Source organism: Talpa europaea, assembly GCF_964194135.1.
Source record: "Talpa europaea genome assembly, chromosome: 13".
NCBI classification, from domain to species: domain Eukaryota; kingdom Metazoa; phylum Chordata; class Mammalia; order Eulipotyphla; family Talpidae; genus Talpa; species Talpa europaea.
In genome coordinates, this window is record NC_140080.1 from 62716345 (window position 1) to 62734821 (window position 18477).

An 18477-nucleotide genomic window follows, 5' to 3' on the forward strand; every position below is an offset into this window, starting at 1 on the left:
ATCTGTAATAAAAATTAAAATCAGTTTAGCAGCTCCAATTGCAAGAACACTTATAAAACAAGGATGCAACATCATGATTTTTAAGGTTTCTACCAGCACCAATGAAGAGTTGGCAATGATCTCACATCTAGACCCAGATGGCACTTTCATTTTACTGGCCATTGTTCCTCGTGGATTTTGGGAAGAAACCTGTACAATTTTGCTCTTATTCTGTGATAGACATTTAGATCATGTTTCAATTCCCTTTGCCTACTATCGCAGCATAAGCACATACAAAATTTTAAAAAATAAAGTCTGTCCTTTATTTCTTCTTCTCTACCTAGTAACATTTTGGCAACCAATCAATTATATCATTGGTTCAAAAACCCATCAAAAAAGCCAAATGTGATAAACGTCATAAATTGTATTGTCACGCTGCATGCAGTTATGTCAATGCCTTTCGCGGATTTAAGCGAGAGTTCAATATCTGCAGTACTCCCTGAACGATCTTCTTATAGTGGATTCATGTACAGACACCTACAGAAAGAGACTTCTAGAAATGCTGGGTTTTCTAAGTCACTTCCATTTCTGACAAGAATTAGACAACATGTGTGTTGTTAGGAGAGGTATGTGGCATGTGCATTTTCATACACTGAAAGGTCTGTGATTCTGGATTCCAAACTTCATTCAGAGCAAAGCTATTGTTATTTAAATCCATGGACTCACCTTTCAAAATGATATGCATATAAACACCTGCAATTTTGCAGAACCATTAGCATTTGTTCCTGTGCTGCACATTCATGTTAGCACACACACATGTCCTGTACTCACAGCTATTTATACTGAAGTTACTTTGGTCATTCCATTGCCTATTTTCCACAATTTTCAAGGAATTCTGAAGCAGAAATACACTTAACTCTTTCAAAGTAGTTATAATTAAGAAAGTGGAAGAGAATGAACAGGCAACACTGTTATTTACTGCTTAAAATAGAAATATGAAATTTTATCTAAACCAAAGATAACACAAAGTTTTGTTGCCTCAAAAATGGCATTAGCATCATACTTTGATAAGAAGAAATACATCACTAAGAACACCTGAGCACCAGCTGCCAGACTGAGCAACCTGTGCCTGTGGGGGCAAGCACTGAGAAAGGGATGGAGAGGGTGCCTGGTTAGTGGAGTTTCTCTGGTGATACACACAGTCCTGTGCGTTGGGGCAAGATGTTCAAGCCTCATTTTCCTCATCTGTATAATGGGAATAAAGAAAACAACCCTGTATCACAGCCCCAGAGACAGATGACTGAAGCTATTAATATTTAATGCACCCAAGACACATGTGCTCAAGTTTGGCTCTAACCAAAAACAATCCCAGGCCCACTGGAATGTACTTCTTACACTTCTTGTGTAAGTAATGAATGTCTTACACTCCTGTATGATCATTTATCAATTCATTACTGATAGGGAGTATGAATTAGTTTTGAGATAGCACTTTTTACAAACCAGTTGATGGTAACAGTAGTGATGAGTATGTGTATGAGTATTAAATTTAGGAAAATCATGTTTCATTTACAGAATTGTCCTGGAATTTCGAGTGTACAAGTTTGTTATTCTGAGCCATTTGATTAAATTTAACCACAGGAAACTCTTCCAAGTCCTAATGAAGCAGCAATTACATCTAAAAAGGGAACCAAGCCAAAAAACATCCTTTTCCAATATCTCTCTTTCAAACATCAGACTCCAATATAAGCTCCATGGTTTTCATTTCACTTTTACACATTACCTCTCTCTAAGCTGTTGGAAACGTGTTAAACACAAGTCAGGGAGTGGTGCTGAGCTATTTAGTCGTTGGTGGAAAAGGCTGACAGCAAGAACATATCTCCACATAGAGGCATGTGCACGTGTACACACAAATAAATACACAAAGGAAACTAGAAAAACTTCTTCAAAGAAAGTCCATTAAAAATGAGGAAACCACAGCTACTGAAAAAAAAATTTGAATCAAAGTTCAGAAATCAGCTGTACCAATTTAAGACTTTTGAGATGATCATACTACAAGTTACAGTTTATAACATAACACAAGATAGTTCAAGATACAGAGTAGGTACAAGACACTTGAAGAAAAAAGTTATGATCACAATTTTATTTAGAAATACAAGCTTTCTTATGCCTCTAAATGAACACATAGCTCTTGGAAGATAATTTTTTTTCTTAAAGGCCATACATACTCGGAGACAATTTTATTGAATGTATCATCACTGAGATAAATTAAAGTGTTCCAGCAACTGAGGAATTATAATCATACAAAACAGCCTGGACACAGAACGAGCTCATACACTAGTTCCAGGTTTTCAACATCACATTTACGCCACGTGATGATGCACTTCAGCAAAACAATGCTAGGATGCAGGAGACACAGAAATAATGTCAAAAGCAATTCTTCACATTTGGGTCTCACCACATTAGGTACAAATAGGGAACTTAAACATGAAAATGCAATTTGCTCCTTCTAAAGAATACATTTTTATCTCCTGCAAAAAAAACACATTCATTTCCAGTGCCTCAAGGTAAGGAGGATGGCATCTATCACTAGTCCAGAGAATGTCTGAAGGATTTAGAAGCAATCTTTTCATAATGTTTCTTTTGGCGAGAAAGTGGAGTTATGAGTTACTCAAAATTCATAAAGATTATTAAGTTTACCTCCCGCATAAGATCTGCCACCATTGTATCTCCTGACTACACTGTCAGCATTCCAGCCCCAAACTACTGAGAATATCTCTCTGGTTCAGGACATGCCCCATTTTGTAACATTAATGCTTCATCGCATAAGGCTTTGTCCCATTGAAAACAAAAGAAAACAAAACAAAAATACAAATTGCTTCCAGTGGAAGGAGCCCACAACATCTCCACTGAATTCTGGGTATGATTCCTATCAATATTCCTTCATGTAAGTGATTATAACAGATAAGTTTCTATTTCAGCAAGTCTACTGCAGATTATCAAGTTGTGGGTTTGTGCCTGCTGGGCTATTTGGATGATTACCCGGTCCCCAACGCCCACAGCTATGACAGACCCGGCACCCACGGCAGTGACCCCTCACAGGAAGGGAGCTTCCTGAACAACAGTGAGCTTCCCTGCTTGATGAATTCCAACTTCCCAGCTCATCTAAATGGAGCCTATGGGCTTCACGGTTTCCTTCTCGCTCTTCACATAGGTCTAAGGGAAGTTATGAAACATATTTTTCTAGTCCTCCCAGGAGCAAGGCCAGGTTCACAATTTGACCTCAGAAACACAGCAGTCCTGCAAAGGCAGACAGCCTGATAGAACTGAGTATTAGAGCTCTCGGCCTGTACTAACACAAACTATAACATGCAGCACGGAGCAATGTTACTTATGGGAAATGACAAGCAATGGATCAGTGGGAGAAAAATAATGGGATTTAATCACATAAAAATATCACAGGCACACGGCACACAGCTCCTTTTTAACAAGCTGCCCACCTCAGGTGAAGGCACAGGGTTCTGGAGAAACTAACCAGTTATAATTTATAATGGAACTGAGATTTTGATCAGATTAAGTTAGAGGACTCTGGACACACCCAGAGATTCTCATTTCTATCATGTCAATATTCCCCTAGGGAATGACTCTAAACAAACATACAAAAATATCTATCTATGTATCAGATGGATGTCTTAGATATGTGAGAAATGAGCCCAGGAACAGTACAGGCTCACGTGAAAGACTGTCACAGACTAATTAAGGACATTGCTACAGAAAAGGGAAGGTTGACCCTGCAGTCTTATTTACACAATTTCCACCCAGAGGGCTGTGAAGTGGAGCCCCAGTGGGGGCATTTCTATCAGGGACCCAAGGGCACCTGCATTAAGGAAACTGGTATAAATGAATCCCTCTGCTCAGCGACAGAAGCAAAAATACCAATACTTCAATTATCTTGGCATGGAATTTATGTTCCAGCCTTCTTGGATTCTTTATAACAAGATGCAGTTATCTCTTATTTGTTGATAATAATGATGATAACAACAACAACAACAATAATAGTTTATACTTCACTATACACGCAATTAGAGGCAAGAACGATAAGCTCTTTAGACAGAAGGTAGTGATTCAAAAATTGCAAAACTTCAGCTTTCAAAAATAGCCTAAGTGACCTCTTGCAGGACTCTGACCACTCGGCAGCAAGCAGGAGGCAACCCCTGTGAAGAGCGAATTCTGGCAAAGTTCTCTCTTCACAGATGATGCACAGCTTAAGCTATAATGAGTTTTTGGGTTACAAATGCTGAACACATTAATATTCCTTGATGATAATTATCACAGTATAAGCACCTTTCCCAATGTGAGTAGCATAAAGCAACTGAAGCAGCATTTTTACTACATTTGAAACAAGCTGGAAAATGGGATTTTCTACTCTTGTAACCTGAGGTCAACATACATCAAGCATTGCATATTAAACACACCTATAGATGAACCCTGCAGCCCTTCTCTTCCCTTTTCTGTGTGTATCCCTAAAGCTGTCTCCTTTAGCCAGTCTCCATCATGAAATTCTTGATGTGAACATATATGTGGTTTACATAATTTCCAATGAGATGTATTTTCCCCCAATCATACGAATCCTGTTTCTTCTTATGAGAATACAAATAGCAAATAAGCTCAGTAAGCCGTGTTTTACAGATGAGATGTGTCTCTGTGCAGTCTGAATGAATACCGTGGTCATTGGCTGCATATAAAACAGGATGAAAATTAGAATCGAGGAAACAGGCTCCTAGAAGATCCTAACACATTACACACAAATCTGAACAAACTACCAGATTTATCCCTGCATCTTCAAATCTAATATTACATTACTGAGCACTGAAAGGTTTAAAGGTGAATTCTAACCTACCAACGTGATAGTAATGAGGTCAGCATCATCTTTAACCAGCAATATTTTCACATAAGAATCCTAGAAACCAATTTTCATTCTAGATTAAAAGAACAATTACGGTTATTTGGATAATGATAATCAAATATTATAATGAAGAAACGATACAGATGAACCAATATGCAGCATATCAATATGTACAACAATATCTAATAATATTTGTCACAGCATACTCAAAATAGATGCTGTACAGCTCTAAGGTACTATCCCCCAATTTGATTTATTAATATGCTCTGAATGAGCTATAAATTGATTTCCCCTCATCTCTTTTTATTCCTTTATTTCTATTCAGTGAAAAAAGAGAACATGTCTATTACAAAGCTCAGTGGATGCTAAAACAGCTTAAAATAATCACAATGTAAGATCTTCCCTTTTTTTTAAATGTGCAATAATGTCATTTTAGTACTCCATGTAAATAATCCCAATAGCGCTTTCATTTAACAGTGACAAAATGAAAGCCAGTTTGAACCTTTAATCCAAAGAATGTGAATTGATTTAGGTATATTGTAGGTGGGAATCTGCTGAACTCATCTGCACCATCTTAGCCCACACTTCATTTAGAAAATATGCCACGCTACAACTGCTTCAAGTTCTCTAACATCATTTTTACTTATGTGCTGCAAAAATGTCTTCAAATCCCATTTGAATAGATGGCAGGGTTATGAGGGAACCTTTACTAAATATTTAACAGCACTATCGGCTTATTAAATACTATAATGTGAGAGCCATGGAAGCATGATATACAGTGCTTGACTTTTTTTTTTTTAAACTTAATGCTGGTGCTCATTTTGAACACTCCGCAAGTCCATTCATCAGTGGAAATGACGCATTTTTAGAAGTCCTCACTTACTAGCAGATAAATGTGGTTAGAGAACCTTTTTAGTGCAAAATGACTGGAAACCTATTTAGTATTACTGTGCAAAATTTGCTTTACTCTGGCTAGGATAAAAAAATAACCTCACAAAACATTTAAAAGGCTATTTTGAAATAATATACAAAAGCTTAAGGGAACACAATCTGAAATAAAAGAAAGTAAAGTGTGTTTTTGGCTTGCAGGACTAAAATGCACCATAACAAGGCAACAGATATACAGAGAGTTGATAAAGTACATATATTCATCAATCTGGAAATAGTATCTCAAACTCACATCATAAAAAACGATAGTGCCCATTGAGACTGTTGCTTTTGGCTATGGCATTGTTGGCAGCTGACTTTACTTGTAACTGTTTATAATTACTTTTTTTAAAAAAATGAGTGAATATATTTTACATACATTATGTTAAGATATCTGTAACTAGAACCATATTTTACAAAAAAAAATTAATCAGTGTGGGGTGGTAAAATATATCTGAAAAGATGTGATCCTTTACCTCTGAGTCATTTACAGTTGTTGCACACAAATGTTACCTCAATTAAAAAAATAATAATAAAAAATCCATTTATTGAGCTTTGCTTTCTGTCCCAACATGTGATCTATCCTTAAGAATGTTCAATGTGTGGGCCTCCCTGGTGGCGCAAGGGATTAACTCTCAGCACTATGAAGCTATCAGCAGCTACTGCAGCACGAGTTCGATCCCTGGCCAGGAAGCTGACCCCACACAGTGCAGCAGACCTCTCCTTCACACCTGCTGCTCCCCTCAGCAGTGTATTCCAGCAGATCTGCCTGTTCTGCTCTCCACTCTGTCTCTGGTGAATCCTTTCACCCCCAGCACCTCTGGCCTGTACCCCAATTCTTATATGCAGAAATAAATTTAAAAAAAAATTAATCAGGATATTTTTAGTTTCTTCCTGTGTATAGAAAGTAGAAGTCCTCTCTGAAAAATTTCTATTCACTAAGAGATGTAATATAGCCTAATTTAAAGAAAACTCCCTTTCCACTGGAGCCCTCCTAGTGCACATTTATCCTGTAAACACTGTAACAATGATTACTGTTCTCCCAGTTCTCAGTGGAGACACTTGCTTTTGAAAATGTCTTGTGGTGACTTACTAAATTCAGGCTATTTCAATTAGTATTACTGCACATTAAAAATTAATTGCATTACTGAGTGGATTAAGGTTTAAATTTCAATTCTACAGTATGTGCACTAGAAATGACAGCTGAAAATCAATGCTCTTTGGCCCACAATCGGAAGTGTGTACGGCCAAATAGCGAGGGACTGGCGTCACTGGCCCCACAGTTTTAAAAGACTTGATAGTTCAATTGAAGGTGTGTCAGCTCTCATTCTAGATTTTCATTTGAATGCTGCACAGTAGCCCAGCCTTAGAAGAAGAAAAACAGAACATCTGCACGCACGATTTGGAAAAACAAATGGATACGGGACTAACATTACGACAACAAAGGGTAACAGTCACCCAAAATTCACATGTAATTACCCCAGGCTAAAATTATGTTTATTATCCATAGGACTAAAGGCTCTAAATGGAATTCACAACTTTTTTTATTATTAATTTTCAGATGACCTTGGTTGATTGGGGGCAGGATATAGGCTATTTTGTAAAGTGATATTGCCAATATATACAATATTCATAGTTACTTCATCCATGTCTCAAGGAATCCCAAGAGGAAATTGAAAATCTTTTCCTTAAGCAGTAATTTCATCGAAGTTCCTTTTGTAAATTATTGAACCTCTTTGGGGGAAGAGACAAATCACTTGATCAAGCTGACTACAGATTTATAACATCTACACAAAATGTTCATAAAGCAATCAGACACTTGCATCACCATACATTTTAAGAAGGTGTAGATGAGCAACATTAGAAACGAAGTCCATGTAGTAAAGTGGCATCCATAAAGACCCACAGAACACCAGGATAACTGTGTTTGGATTCGTATGTGCCTAAGAGAAAAAAATGAAGCTCGCAATGTTCCTCAAGATCCCCTCTGTGTGCCCACTGGCCAACAGCAAGTTCGGCAGCAAGAGAGTAAAGAAGATGGGAAGTAATAATAACAATAAAAAGAATAATCTGGTGCAAATGGACCCCGAGGTGTAGTAGTCATCCCTGTGCAACAATCACCCTTCACTGCAATTTACTGATGTTGCTTCATTACAATACAGCATATAAAGGGGTAATGCACAAAGTGCACTATTTAAACCTATGTGGTTTGAAGCAGCACATGCCACCCAGGCAAGAGCTGCTGGGGGAGACAAGTCAGATTGTTCAAAAGTGAAATTACCTGTAAAAAAGATTATGGAGAGACGCAATATGAATACAACCTGGTGATAAATTCGGGGGGAAAGAGAATAAGAGGTAGCAGGAAAAGGTATTTCCTTAGTGAAATATTAAAGGCATTTCAAATTAATCTGAATTAAAACATCCTTTGAAGAAGTAACAACTTGTGGCTTTGTTAAAAGGAAAAGATAAAAAAATAAGATGTTTCCCATTTGGAAAATATAAAGAGGCTCTCTGTTTCCTGTTCTTGATCTCCATAAAATGAACTTAACCATTTTAGGGGAACTTTCATACTCCTCGTTCAGGTTACTATTATTTAAAAGGGAAAATGATTAGTTTTCCAATTCTTGCCTGCTGTAGTGGAAAGTCCTACTTTTCAGTCAGTACCCAGAAGATGCTGAAGCAATATGTTCGGTGGGGAAAAAAAAGAGATTCTTTCCTCACCAAGGATCATTGAGTATGTCATTGGTTAATTCTTGCTCTATGCTCCTCATTAGCATTACTCTCAAGTTTCTGGTTATCATATCCGAAATATTAAGACATAATAACTACGAAGGTGCAGATAATTGGATATTAACCAGAACATACTTGACTGGGCAGGAGGTAGGGCCCTGCTTAAACTAATCCTGAAATATATTAATCACCAATTAATGAAAGGGTTTCAAATTCATTTTCTATTATAGAACACCTCCGAGTATCTGAGCTTTTTCTAACAAAATGACTTGGAATAACAGGGTAGAAATAAGGAATACCGCCATCTGATGATGGCTTGAATTAATTCTTTATAGCCTGTTGTCAGGTATTCGTGAAAACTATAGTGAAAGCCTTGATTACTCTTTGCAAAGACTGATGGGAAAAAGAGGGGACACATTGCAATGTTCAGCAGCCTTGGTTTAAATTCCAAATTTATCCCTTTGAATAGCAGTACCATAGCTAAATATTTCATCAGTGAGCTGTCATAATATTACCTGAGTCTTTCAAGCTAGCCAGACCTCTAGACCCCCAACCTAACAACAGATGTACTCCTAAAATATAAAACCAACTAATGGGAGCCAGAGAAATCTAGCAAAGATATGCTTTGTACATGGTAAACAGAAGCAAGAAGTTGATAAATATGTTATGTGATAAAAACCTTGACTAGGTGGTTGAAAAGTCACCACCACCTAGTTAGAAATCAAGTAATGCTAAAGATAAGAAAAAGAAAGCAGGCACTGGAACATATAGAGGAAACCATATTTCTGTACAATTCATGTGGCAGAGAGATGACATGTGATATGTCAAGATGTTTTATTACTTTGGTTTCAAAAGCCCTCACTAAGGTCCCTAGAAAAATGTGTGTGTATTCATTGAGTTTTAGACAAATTTCTACAAGCCTGCTATTCACCTGAAAGAAAGAAAAATTTTAGGTACCTAATTGTCACAAAGGGATTCTAATATCTTTTTGCACTTAAGAGGTGTAGCTCCCAGATACTCTGAAAACAAACTTACATTTTTATGTCAGCGAAAACAAGGTGTTTGGATTAATGCAAAGTAAGCAAGGGATTAAAATGATACTGTTTCTCTATTTTTTCCTGCCTTTCTTCACTTAATTTGTTGAAAATAGTAAGAAAACTCCTGTCATCTCAGGATTTTTTTTTTCTGTTGTTTGTTGACTTTAATTTTAATAATTCTTAAATAAGCACTCATGGCAGATGAACTAACATATGCAGGCAAGTAGGTCCTTTTATCAACAATTTTGCCATAGAAATACACAAACATTTCAATGGCTCTTCATTAGCAAACAAATCAACAAGTGATATTTTAATGCATGACTTTATTCCATCTCTGTGGGGACTGTAGTTGAGAGTGTGATGTACAGTACAGAGAAAGGAATCATCAGCCACAATGTCCCAGGGCTCTCTCCATTGAGGACTTCTCAGCCTCTGCTTAAAGAGTGCATTTAATTGACTGATAGACAGTAGCTTCTTTGTTCACAGAAGACAGCGAAGTAATGGCAGCTTGAAAATCGTACCATCTACAGGGTCTCCTGAGACTAGTAACAGGGGGATATGTGTCAGGAATAAATAAATAATCTAATTATTAAGCCACTTCCTGTCAAGTTAACTCCAATTTGTTGGCTTTTGAAGGCAACAAAACGAGGCATTTTTCCTCATTATGCTTCTCTTTTTATACCAGTGGTAATCACAGGCGGATTAAAGGGTGCCTGATTGGTTTTTTTGTCAAGGAACTGAGAAGCAGCCAACAGTACAGAAAAACAGAGTTGGGGTTAGAAGAAATTTCATGCTTGTCTCCTTTCCAGCTCCCTAACAGCCCACACGGCTGCCCCATACAGAGCTGCCAGCTGTACAGCAAATGTGTACCCCTCCAACTGAGGCCTACCAGGCCACAGGCGCCATCCTGAGAGCTGTGAGATACCTTGCAATCTTGGCAGGTAGCTACTGCTGTCATAGGCATAATTCTAAAGGTGACCTATGAAACCCCATCAGCTCACCAAATGCAACAATATGAGCAGCTGAAGTTCGACACCCACTCTCCATATTGGCTCCCTTTCCTTTGTTTACTGCTATTAATGGTCCTGGAACTAGGAAATAACCTATGGAAATAGGTCATCAGAGACCTTTTCTTTTTATATGTCTGAAGTGATCCTGTGAAAATAGGCCATCAGGCATGTGTGTGTATGTGTGCATGTGTGTGTGTGTGTCTGGGTATGATATGGCATCTATCTTTTTATCTGTGGCTCATGACTTTCACTGTCCTCCCATCAGAAACAGACACTCACATTTGATAATAAACATATCAGACAGTGAGTGAAAAACAGATACACTTGCAGCATATTCTACTGCAGTTCAAAGATGAGGACAGAACCACAGCCAGAAGCCCCACTATCAGCCTGTCACAGGGAACCACCCTCTGGGACAGACTTCCCAGCATCTCTGTACAGAGCCCAGGAAGGAAGGCTGGCACCCAATAATTCTGCTGCACAGCAATATTCTTCTGAGGCTTCTTTAAGAGCACTGTGTTCTGAAATGAAACAAGAAACTGAATCTTCTGTCTGTGGGAACTGCCAAATCCTCAGCTTCACAGAAAATTAACATCACTAGTCTAAGAAACTTGTAAATTAGAAACTCCACTAAACTGCCAGTATTTTTTACTCTTGTAAATCAAAGCTGCTAGACACAGGCTAAAACAAAACAAGGGTAAACATCCTGATTTGTCTTTTAATAGCTTAGCACTGAAGTTTTAATAGCATAGGCTTAAAGATTTTCATTCGAATTTGGCTGATGAAATAAGAATCCAAATAGCCAAAATGAGTTCTTGAAAACCATATCTTATACCAACAAGACAGGTTTTTAAAAGATCTTTTTTTCTTTTCTTTTAAATTGTCTTTGTGGCTAGAAAGGCCGAACACAGAGAAACCTTGCTAAGTTCCTGCGGCCCCACTTTGCACTCAGAAAGCAGCGCAGCTATGCTATATTGATGCCTGTGTATGTCCTTTCTGAATACATCTTGAATTTTTGTTAAATTGTGCAGATAATTAAACCCTCTTCATATTTACAGTCTGCTTCATTGGTATCATGAATTCTGTTTTCAGTTACTGTCTGCAAATTCCCTCTCTGAACAATTTCATACTAAGCAATAACACTTCATTTTACATAAGTTTTATCTGATGTCCCCATACAGAGCTGCCAGCTGTACAGCAAATGTGTGGTTCTCAAACTGAGGCCTACCAGGCCACAGGCGCCATCCTGAGATCTATAAGGCACCTTGCTGTCATTGGCAAGCTTTCCCTGCTATCACTGTGACCATCACTCCACACTGCACACAACTTAAAATCATCTGATTATTAGAATTTGTGGCCCACATTCCATTTTATCCTTTATTTAATCTATCCCCAGATCACACATTTGTTTAAATGTTTTGGCTGGTTTACAAATCATGCAGCCATCTGCACAGTAGGTGTGACACCATTTTTTAGACAAAAGTTACGTTACAAACAAAGATAAAGTCATTTGAAATGCTTTGGTGTTTGTTATTCTGCCTGGTTCACTTGGACCAACTCTAAGAAATAAATAGAATTATCTGTGTAAATCGATGAACATCTATGAAAAACAACACCCAGCAGAACGCCGAGCTTGCTCCATTACCTACGTTAATATCATGACAGCTGAGGAGAGATGACCTGGCCCACTTCTCATCTCTCCTGTACAGATGGCTATTAAAGAGAAAGTATCCCTTTTGTATGGTCCATGTAGAAACCCTTTATGGGCTTTTCAAATAAGCCAGCATTGCCCACATGAGGGTAGCTTTCTGTTACCATTAAACTGCCCAGATTTCATCTTTTTTAATCCAGCTCTTGATGAAATAAGCCAGTATTTCATCATATTTAACACCAAATGCTTGTTTCTTAATTCCCTGAGTATTGGAAGCAATAGAATGAAGATGACTTTAAAAATATTCAATAGTCTTCTCATTTAGAATTAATGTAAACTCCAAGGAAACTTAGTAACTTCGAGCTTCTTAGGATAAATGTGTGTGTATGTGTGTGCGCATATAGCGCAGATATACACACACATATATCTCTATCTATCCCCACACATATGCACATTATTGTAGATTCATGTCTATTAATCTTTTAAAAAAAATCAGCCAATGACAGCTGAGCATTTAAAAGACAACATGCCCTTTATCTTCCTATGCAGAGAACCATACCTTTGGATATTTTCTCTTAAGACATATAAAATCTAAAGCCACTTAAGACCTCAAAATATTGGTTTTAGTCTATTCCAAAGCAAGAGCACTCAAGCTGAAATGTTTCAGAGGTGACACCAAATGTCACAAAACTATAATGAAGATTAGTCACATAGCACACCATCTACTAAAGAAATGGAAGAAGAATGCCATTTGTGACCTTAAGCATCAAACAAATTGCAGAATGTATGAATGTCACTTGCCAGAAGAACAGACTGAAATTTCACCACACCGTACAAAGCTGATGTATGCATCTTCCCTGCTTTGACATCAGTATATATATCATGAGTAATGTAACACATAGGGTACTTATCTTCCCACATGCAGTTAAAGACTTGAATCTTTTAAAAAGGATTATTTAATAATACACTGAACGTTAGAGAGCTGAATAAAAAAATCATTTTCTTTGCATCCATGTTTTCATAAGGGCTGTTAACTATAGTCCCAACTTCTAGTTTTGTTCTTCTAAGAGATAAAAACATCTGCTTTCCTCAAGTTCCCTAAGCATTGTCCTTGATCCACTTGGGACAGGGCTATCAGTTTTTATTTCCACATTTTCCTATTTTGTTTTCACAAATAAGGTACTCTGCCACTTTAGAAACAAATTTGCCACTGCCACACTGGTCATTCTGATCAGATGAAAACAGGAAGAGAAGAAAACATAAGTAATTATTTCCAAGCTGATAAAAAAATTAATTCATAAGTAAATGGTTTATACCCATTTCTTTTCTGTTCTCCACCTGAGAACTCTGAAAGGGAGGGCTGGGAATGGCAGAGCTGTATCCTGAGCACTTGTCCTCCAAAGTCCATGAGTATAGCAATCAATTGCAAGGATAATGGTATTTTTCCCCTTTGATCATTTCTTTGTCAAGCTGACTGGCCTTCGATGGTAAGTGTGCTGCTGGTTGTCTACCACCAGCCACTCGCAATTTGCTCACTATGTTTCATGAGACAGTTGTTTGTGGCTGTTTGGAACACATTTGTCTCTTTGGGGATTTATGCACTCGTTGCAATGCCAACCTCCGTAGTGATCGAAATTTCTTTCTAACTAAAATAGATAATTAGAGGCTGGTAATTATTGGTCAAGAATTATCAGAGTGAAAAAATTAAGCTTCTCATAAATAGTTCTTGGCAGTGTCATCTCTTTATATTATCACATGCCTAACAGCCCTTTATTCATAGCACTTACAAATTTACTCTACTGCTGTTGAGCCTCATAATTTTATATGAGGCAATCCTTTTGCTGGGTTAAGCACATTTAAATTCTCTGGTTTCATCTCTATTTGTGTTAATCCATACCAAATAATAATAATAACAGAAATCTCAAAGAGGAATAAAACAATAAATATTTACTATGCTGATAGAAAGAGACGGGTGAATAATGAATGAAAGGGCATGATACACAATAGCTTCCTTCTGTATTCTCAGGTCAAAAGCCAACGTAAACTATGTGAAAGGAACAAAGGAAGATAGGAAAAATTTTCTCATCTGCACAGACTTTAAAAGAGGAAAATCTTTTCCCCAGGAAAGCTGTTAAAATGTTTTGTAGCTCTTTTTGTGTGTGTGTGTAAAGAAGAAAAGAAACCCCTAAATAGTCACTGGTCTGATTTCTTACTGAAATTGTGTCAAAATGGAAGGGAGAGTGAGGTTTTCTTCTTTTCTTTAATAGACATAAGTCAAATCCCTAATGCATTTTTATTGAGTAATTATTCTTGCAACTCAGACCATGTGTCCACACCTAGCTACAAAACGGCACTTAAGCAGAGCATCTCCAGTATGTACCTGGTAGAAACATTGATGGTTTTCTTTTCACAAATGTCCCTGGCCAATAGTCTGAGACCAGCACATTCAGAAAGAAGCGTGGAGCTAGCCTGACACTGAAATGGCATTAAAACATGTGTGTAATACAGAAGCAAATGCAAATGACTTGGTTGATACAGGAATTTAAAGTTACATCTCATTGGGTCATCTGAAGACCTTGTTTTCCTTTAGGTGACATAATCCTTCTCTAGACTCATTGAAATGTAAAACAAAATCTGTAAAAACACTATATACTCTCTTAACAAAGGGAATAAGAGGCTTTTTCAGATAGCCTCTAATCCCTCCTTCTTGCTAAATGTTTATTTGAGATTATTTTTTGATTAAACCAAAAACATACACAGAAACACAACCTAAAAATATCTACCCTCAATGGAGGTATTTTAGACAACAAAATAATACTGCCTGCTTCATTTGAAAGACTAAGTATCACACAGGGATTTAAAAAAAAGGATATCCTAGCCTTTGTGACATCCTCCACTTACACATTTTCTCTCTCTAGGTATTAACAACATGAATGAAGTTAAAGGGTTTGGATGCATGGTCAACAAATATAACAATTAAAAGGATACTATTCATTTGTTTGGGCCTCAAGTGCAAGAGAATTACATATTTTATTATTAAAAATAGCATGAATATTAAATAACTAGGCCCTCTGTGAAAAGGAATAGAATTTGCTTCTCTGATGGAAGGTGAATTGTTAAATGCTCAGCTCCCAAGAGAAGGTGTGTGTCATATTAAGCCACCATAAGGTAGAGGGGAAAAGCCTTGGGAAAGCACTAATGATGTGAGGAATATAAGATAAACACAAAGGGAAAGGTACAGGCAATTTAAAAAGGATGAGGACAAACCAATGAATGTTCTGGAAAAATGAGACTAAAATTGGAAAATCAAAAAGTCCTCTCATCCAATTCAGATTCTACATATGCAAAAGAACAATACTGTGGTGAAGAATATATCTAATCTGTTCAACTGGGTCCTGGGATAAATAAATGCAGAACGAAAATTAAGTTTCCATCGAGTAAAACTAGTCAGAAGCATGACCCACAGCATTTTACTAAATTTCCCTTAAGCTGCAATTTTCAAAAAAACTGTAACATGAAGCAGAATCGTGAGTGACTGCCACAAATAAACACTCTTTGAGAAGTTAAGAAATGAAAAATAGTAACATTATCATTTGGTAAGAAAAATTAATTTTTTCAAATACAAGTCCCTCATCCCAAAATATTTTGAAAGTTTTTATAGAGTATTCTTGGAATCCAAAATAGAAGGAAATTTGCAAGGAGACACATTATTTGAATGTCTCTTACATGTTGCCATTATCTTCTAAACACACAGTACAGCTGCCAATGTTATTCTGTCACATTCAAGAGTATGCTATCTAATGTAAAAGAAAATCACTATTATTATATTAGTACTTTAAACCTGGAAAATAAAGAGATAAAGTAATCAATATTTTAGCTGTTTTGTATTTGTTCCACTTTGCAAAATTAAGCACTTGGTCTTTTATAAGCAATAATCCTCCTAAAGACCCATCATTTGAAAACTATAAAGCAAATCCTATTGAAAAACTATTAATCAATTTTTCAACATGCTTTTGAATTTATCTTCATTAATTTCTACAAGAGTATTAGAAGTTTTGTTATGGTTGGTTTTAATGATCAGTAAAGAGAGTTGGAGCAACCTTTATTCTGATCTTTCTTAGAATGTCTCTGATTAGTGTAGAACAAAACTTGTTACTTCTGAAAATAACTTCAGAATCCAAATGTTGAATTTTCTTTCCTTCCTTAGAGTTTGACATTCGGAGAACATGAGGTTAATTACACATTTTTATATTATGTCACAATTATTTATCGCATTATAAAATACCATGAAATGAGTATGAAATTAAAAAATATTCATAGTCTGAGAAAACAAATGAGTAACAAAAATAGTATAAAGTAATAACAATTGTTATTTTACTAGTATAAAAAGATTTGCTTGATAAAATTTAATTGTCTGGTAAAACTCTTAGTATTATTACTAAGTGCTTATCAAATTAAAAAACCTTAGAAGGTAATCTCAGAGGAATTAAGGGATAATAGGACAATATGAATATCCTCTTAGGTTTAACCCATGTGATAAATGCCAAATTCTGGAAAACATTGGCCTGGAGTGACTTCAGAGATCTTAACCCAAACTACTTTTATAAAGATCTATGGAAAATTCAGCAGGAAATAAAAGAAAATTACTGAATTCTTTATGTGATCTTTATGATCATTATTATTTCCAGGCTGTTGAAACCATACATATAAAACTATTTTATGGCAATTTAAATTATTTATGTTTCCCTATCACAAAAACTCCCCATTTCAGATTTTGCAACAAAGATGCTTAAGCAACACACAGCAGTACCATTATCATAATAACTTCTGAAATTAAAACCTGTCTAAAACTCTATGGAAAGCTAACATCCAGTTCATTAACCATTCCTGTTAGTTTTCAATAATGCAAAAATGATTAGAAGTTTAATTTGTTAATCACCTGTGTTTTGACTGGCAGTAGATATATAATCCTCTACAGAAGTCTAAACTAGCCCTTGCAGAAAATAAAATGTGCTAATGCCTTATCAGGCTTAATAATAGGGACTAAAAAATAATCAATCATGCCTAGGTAAACCATTGATGGTTGAACAATTAATTCATCTTTAACTCTGTTTAATTATATAGGCATTGATGTACACAAGTATGAGAAAAAATCTATCTGTAACAAGGTTTAGAGTGTCACTCACCAATCATGTGATTTGCAACATGAACCTGAATATCCCATTCATTGTAGAAAACCATCTGACACTTGATGCACTGATAGGTCTTCTTCTGAGAAAACAAGTATAAACAGAATTACTTAGTCACATGCACTTTTCATTGTTTTCTTTAAAAATCCCAAACCTACTTACAGCAATTGTTTTAATTTTTGAGATGCTGGTCTACATCTGTTGCTAACTAAGCTACTGTGTTGGTTGCTTGGGCAAAGTCCAGGAGAGTCTGTCCGAAGACCTTGTGGCTTGCTCCCAACACTATACTTTTTTTTTCCCAACACTTTACTTTTAGTTGCAAATAAGTACAAAAATTTAAAACACATGATTATGGCATAAACTATTTTTAAGGATTCTTAAACTCTAAAATAGAAGTCAATATTAAAAAACAAAATCTGTAACACATTGCTTCATTCTAACCAAAGCAAGTGTAGTGTAGCTTCTAGATATTCCTAAATAAAATGGACAGTAAGTTAAGATCCGTGGAATCCAACTAAAAGATCAGGAGTTATAATTTTTAGCTGAAGTCTGAAATTTATATGCTGTTTCAGAAGTTAAGTACCAGCATTTAAATGTGTATTTTTCATATAAAGAAATCATAATGAACATTCAACACCATTTTATCATTTTATACTATATGCTGGGAAGTGAAAAGAGCTGGATTTATTATAATTCCTGCATCATAAATAAAGAAACGAAGGCCTAGTGAAGTAGGAAGGTTTGCCTGATGTCACAGTGCCCTAGAGCTGGGAAGACAAAAAAAAAAATCTCAAATCTCCATGGACTCTAAATGCTAGGCTCACTGATAAAAGCAGCCTTCTTGGTTTCACATCTATTATTGTGCCCCCCCCCCCCAAAATATGGCTCAGCACATAATAGAGTCAGTAATAAAATATTGGTTATATTTTCTAGGTCACAGTTAACATAAATTCCATTTTAATGAAAGTTAATATTTATAATTAAAAACCATCTTGGAAAACAAAATAAGCCATTAGGAAATAATCCACTTTGAAAATCTCCCAAACATGAG

At 36.3% G+C, this 18477-nt stretch overlaps 1 protein-coding gene across 1 annotated transcript in view; it reads right to left on the bottom strand.

Annotated features, from left to right (window-relative positions):
- ZNF521 (zinc finger protein 521) overlaps positions 1–18477 on the bottom strand; it is a gene marked incomplete at its 3' end in the record, with an annotated part of 256138 nt that overhangs the window by 91840 nt on the left and 145821 nt on the right. The window contains exon 4 of the mRNA XM_084252689.1: positions 17424–17508. Coding sequence (XP_084108815.1) covers positions 17424–17508 — 85 coding nt within the window. The remainder of the gene's footprint in view (positions 1–17423; positions 17509–18477) is intronic.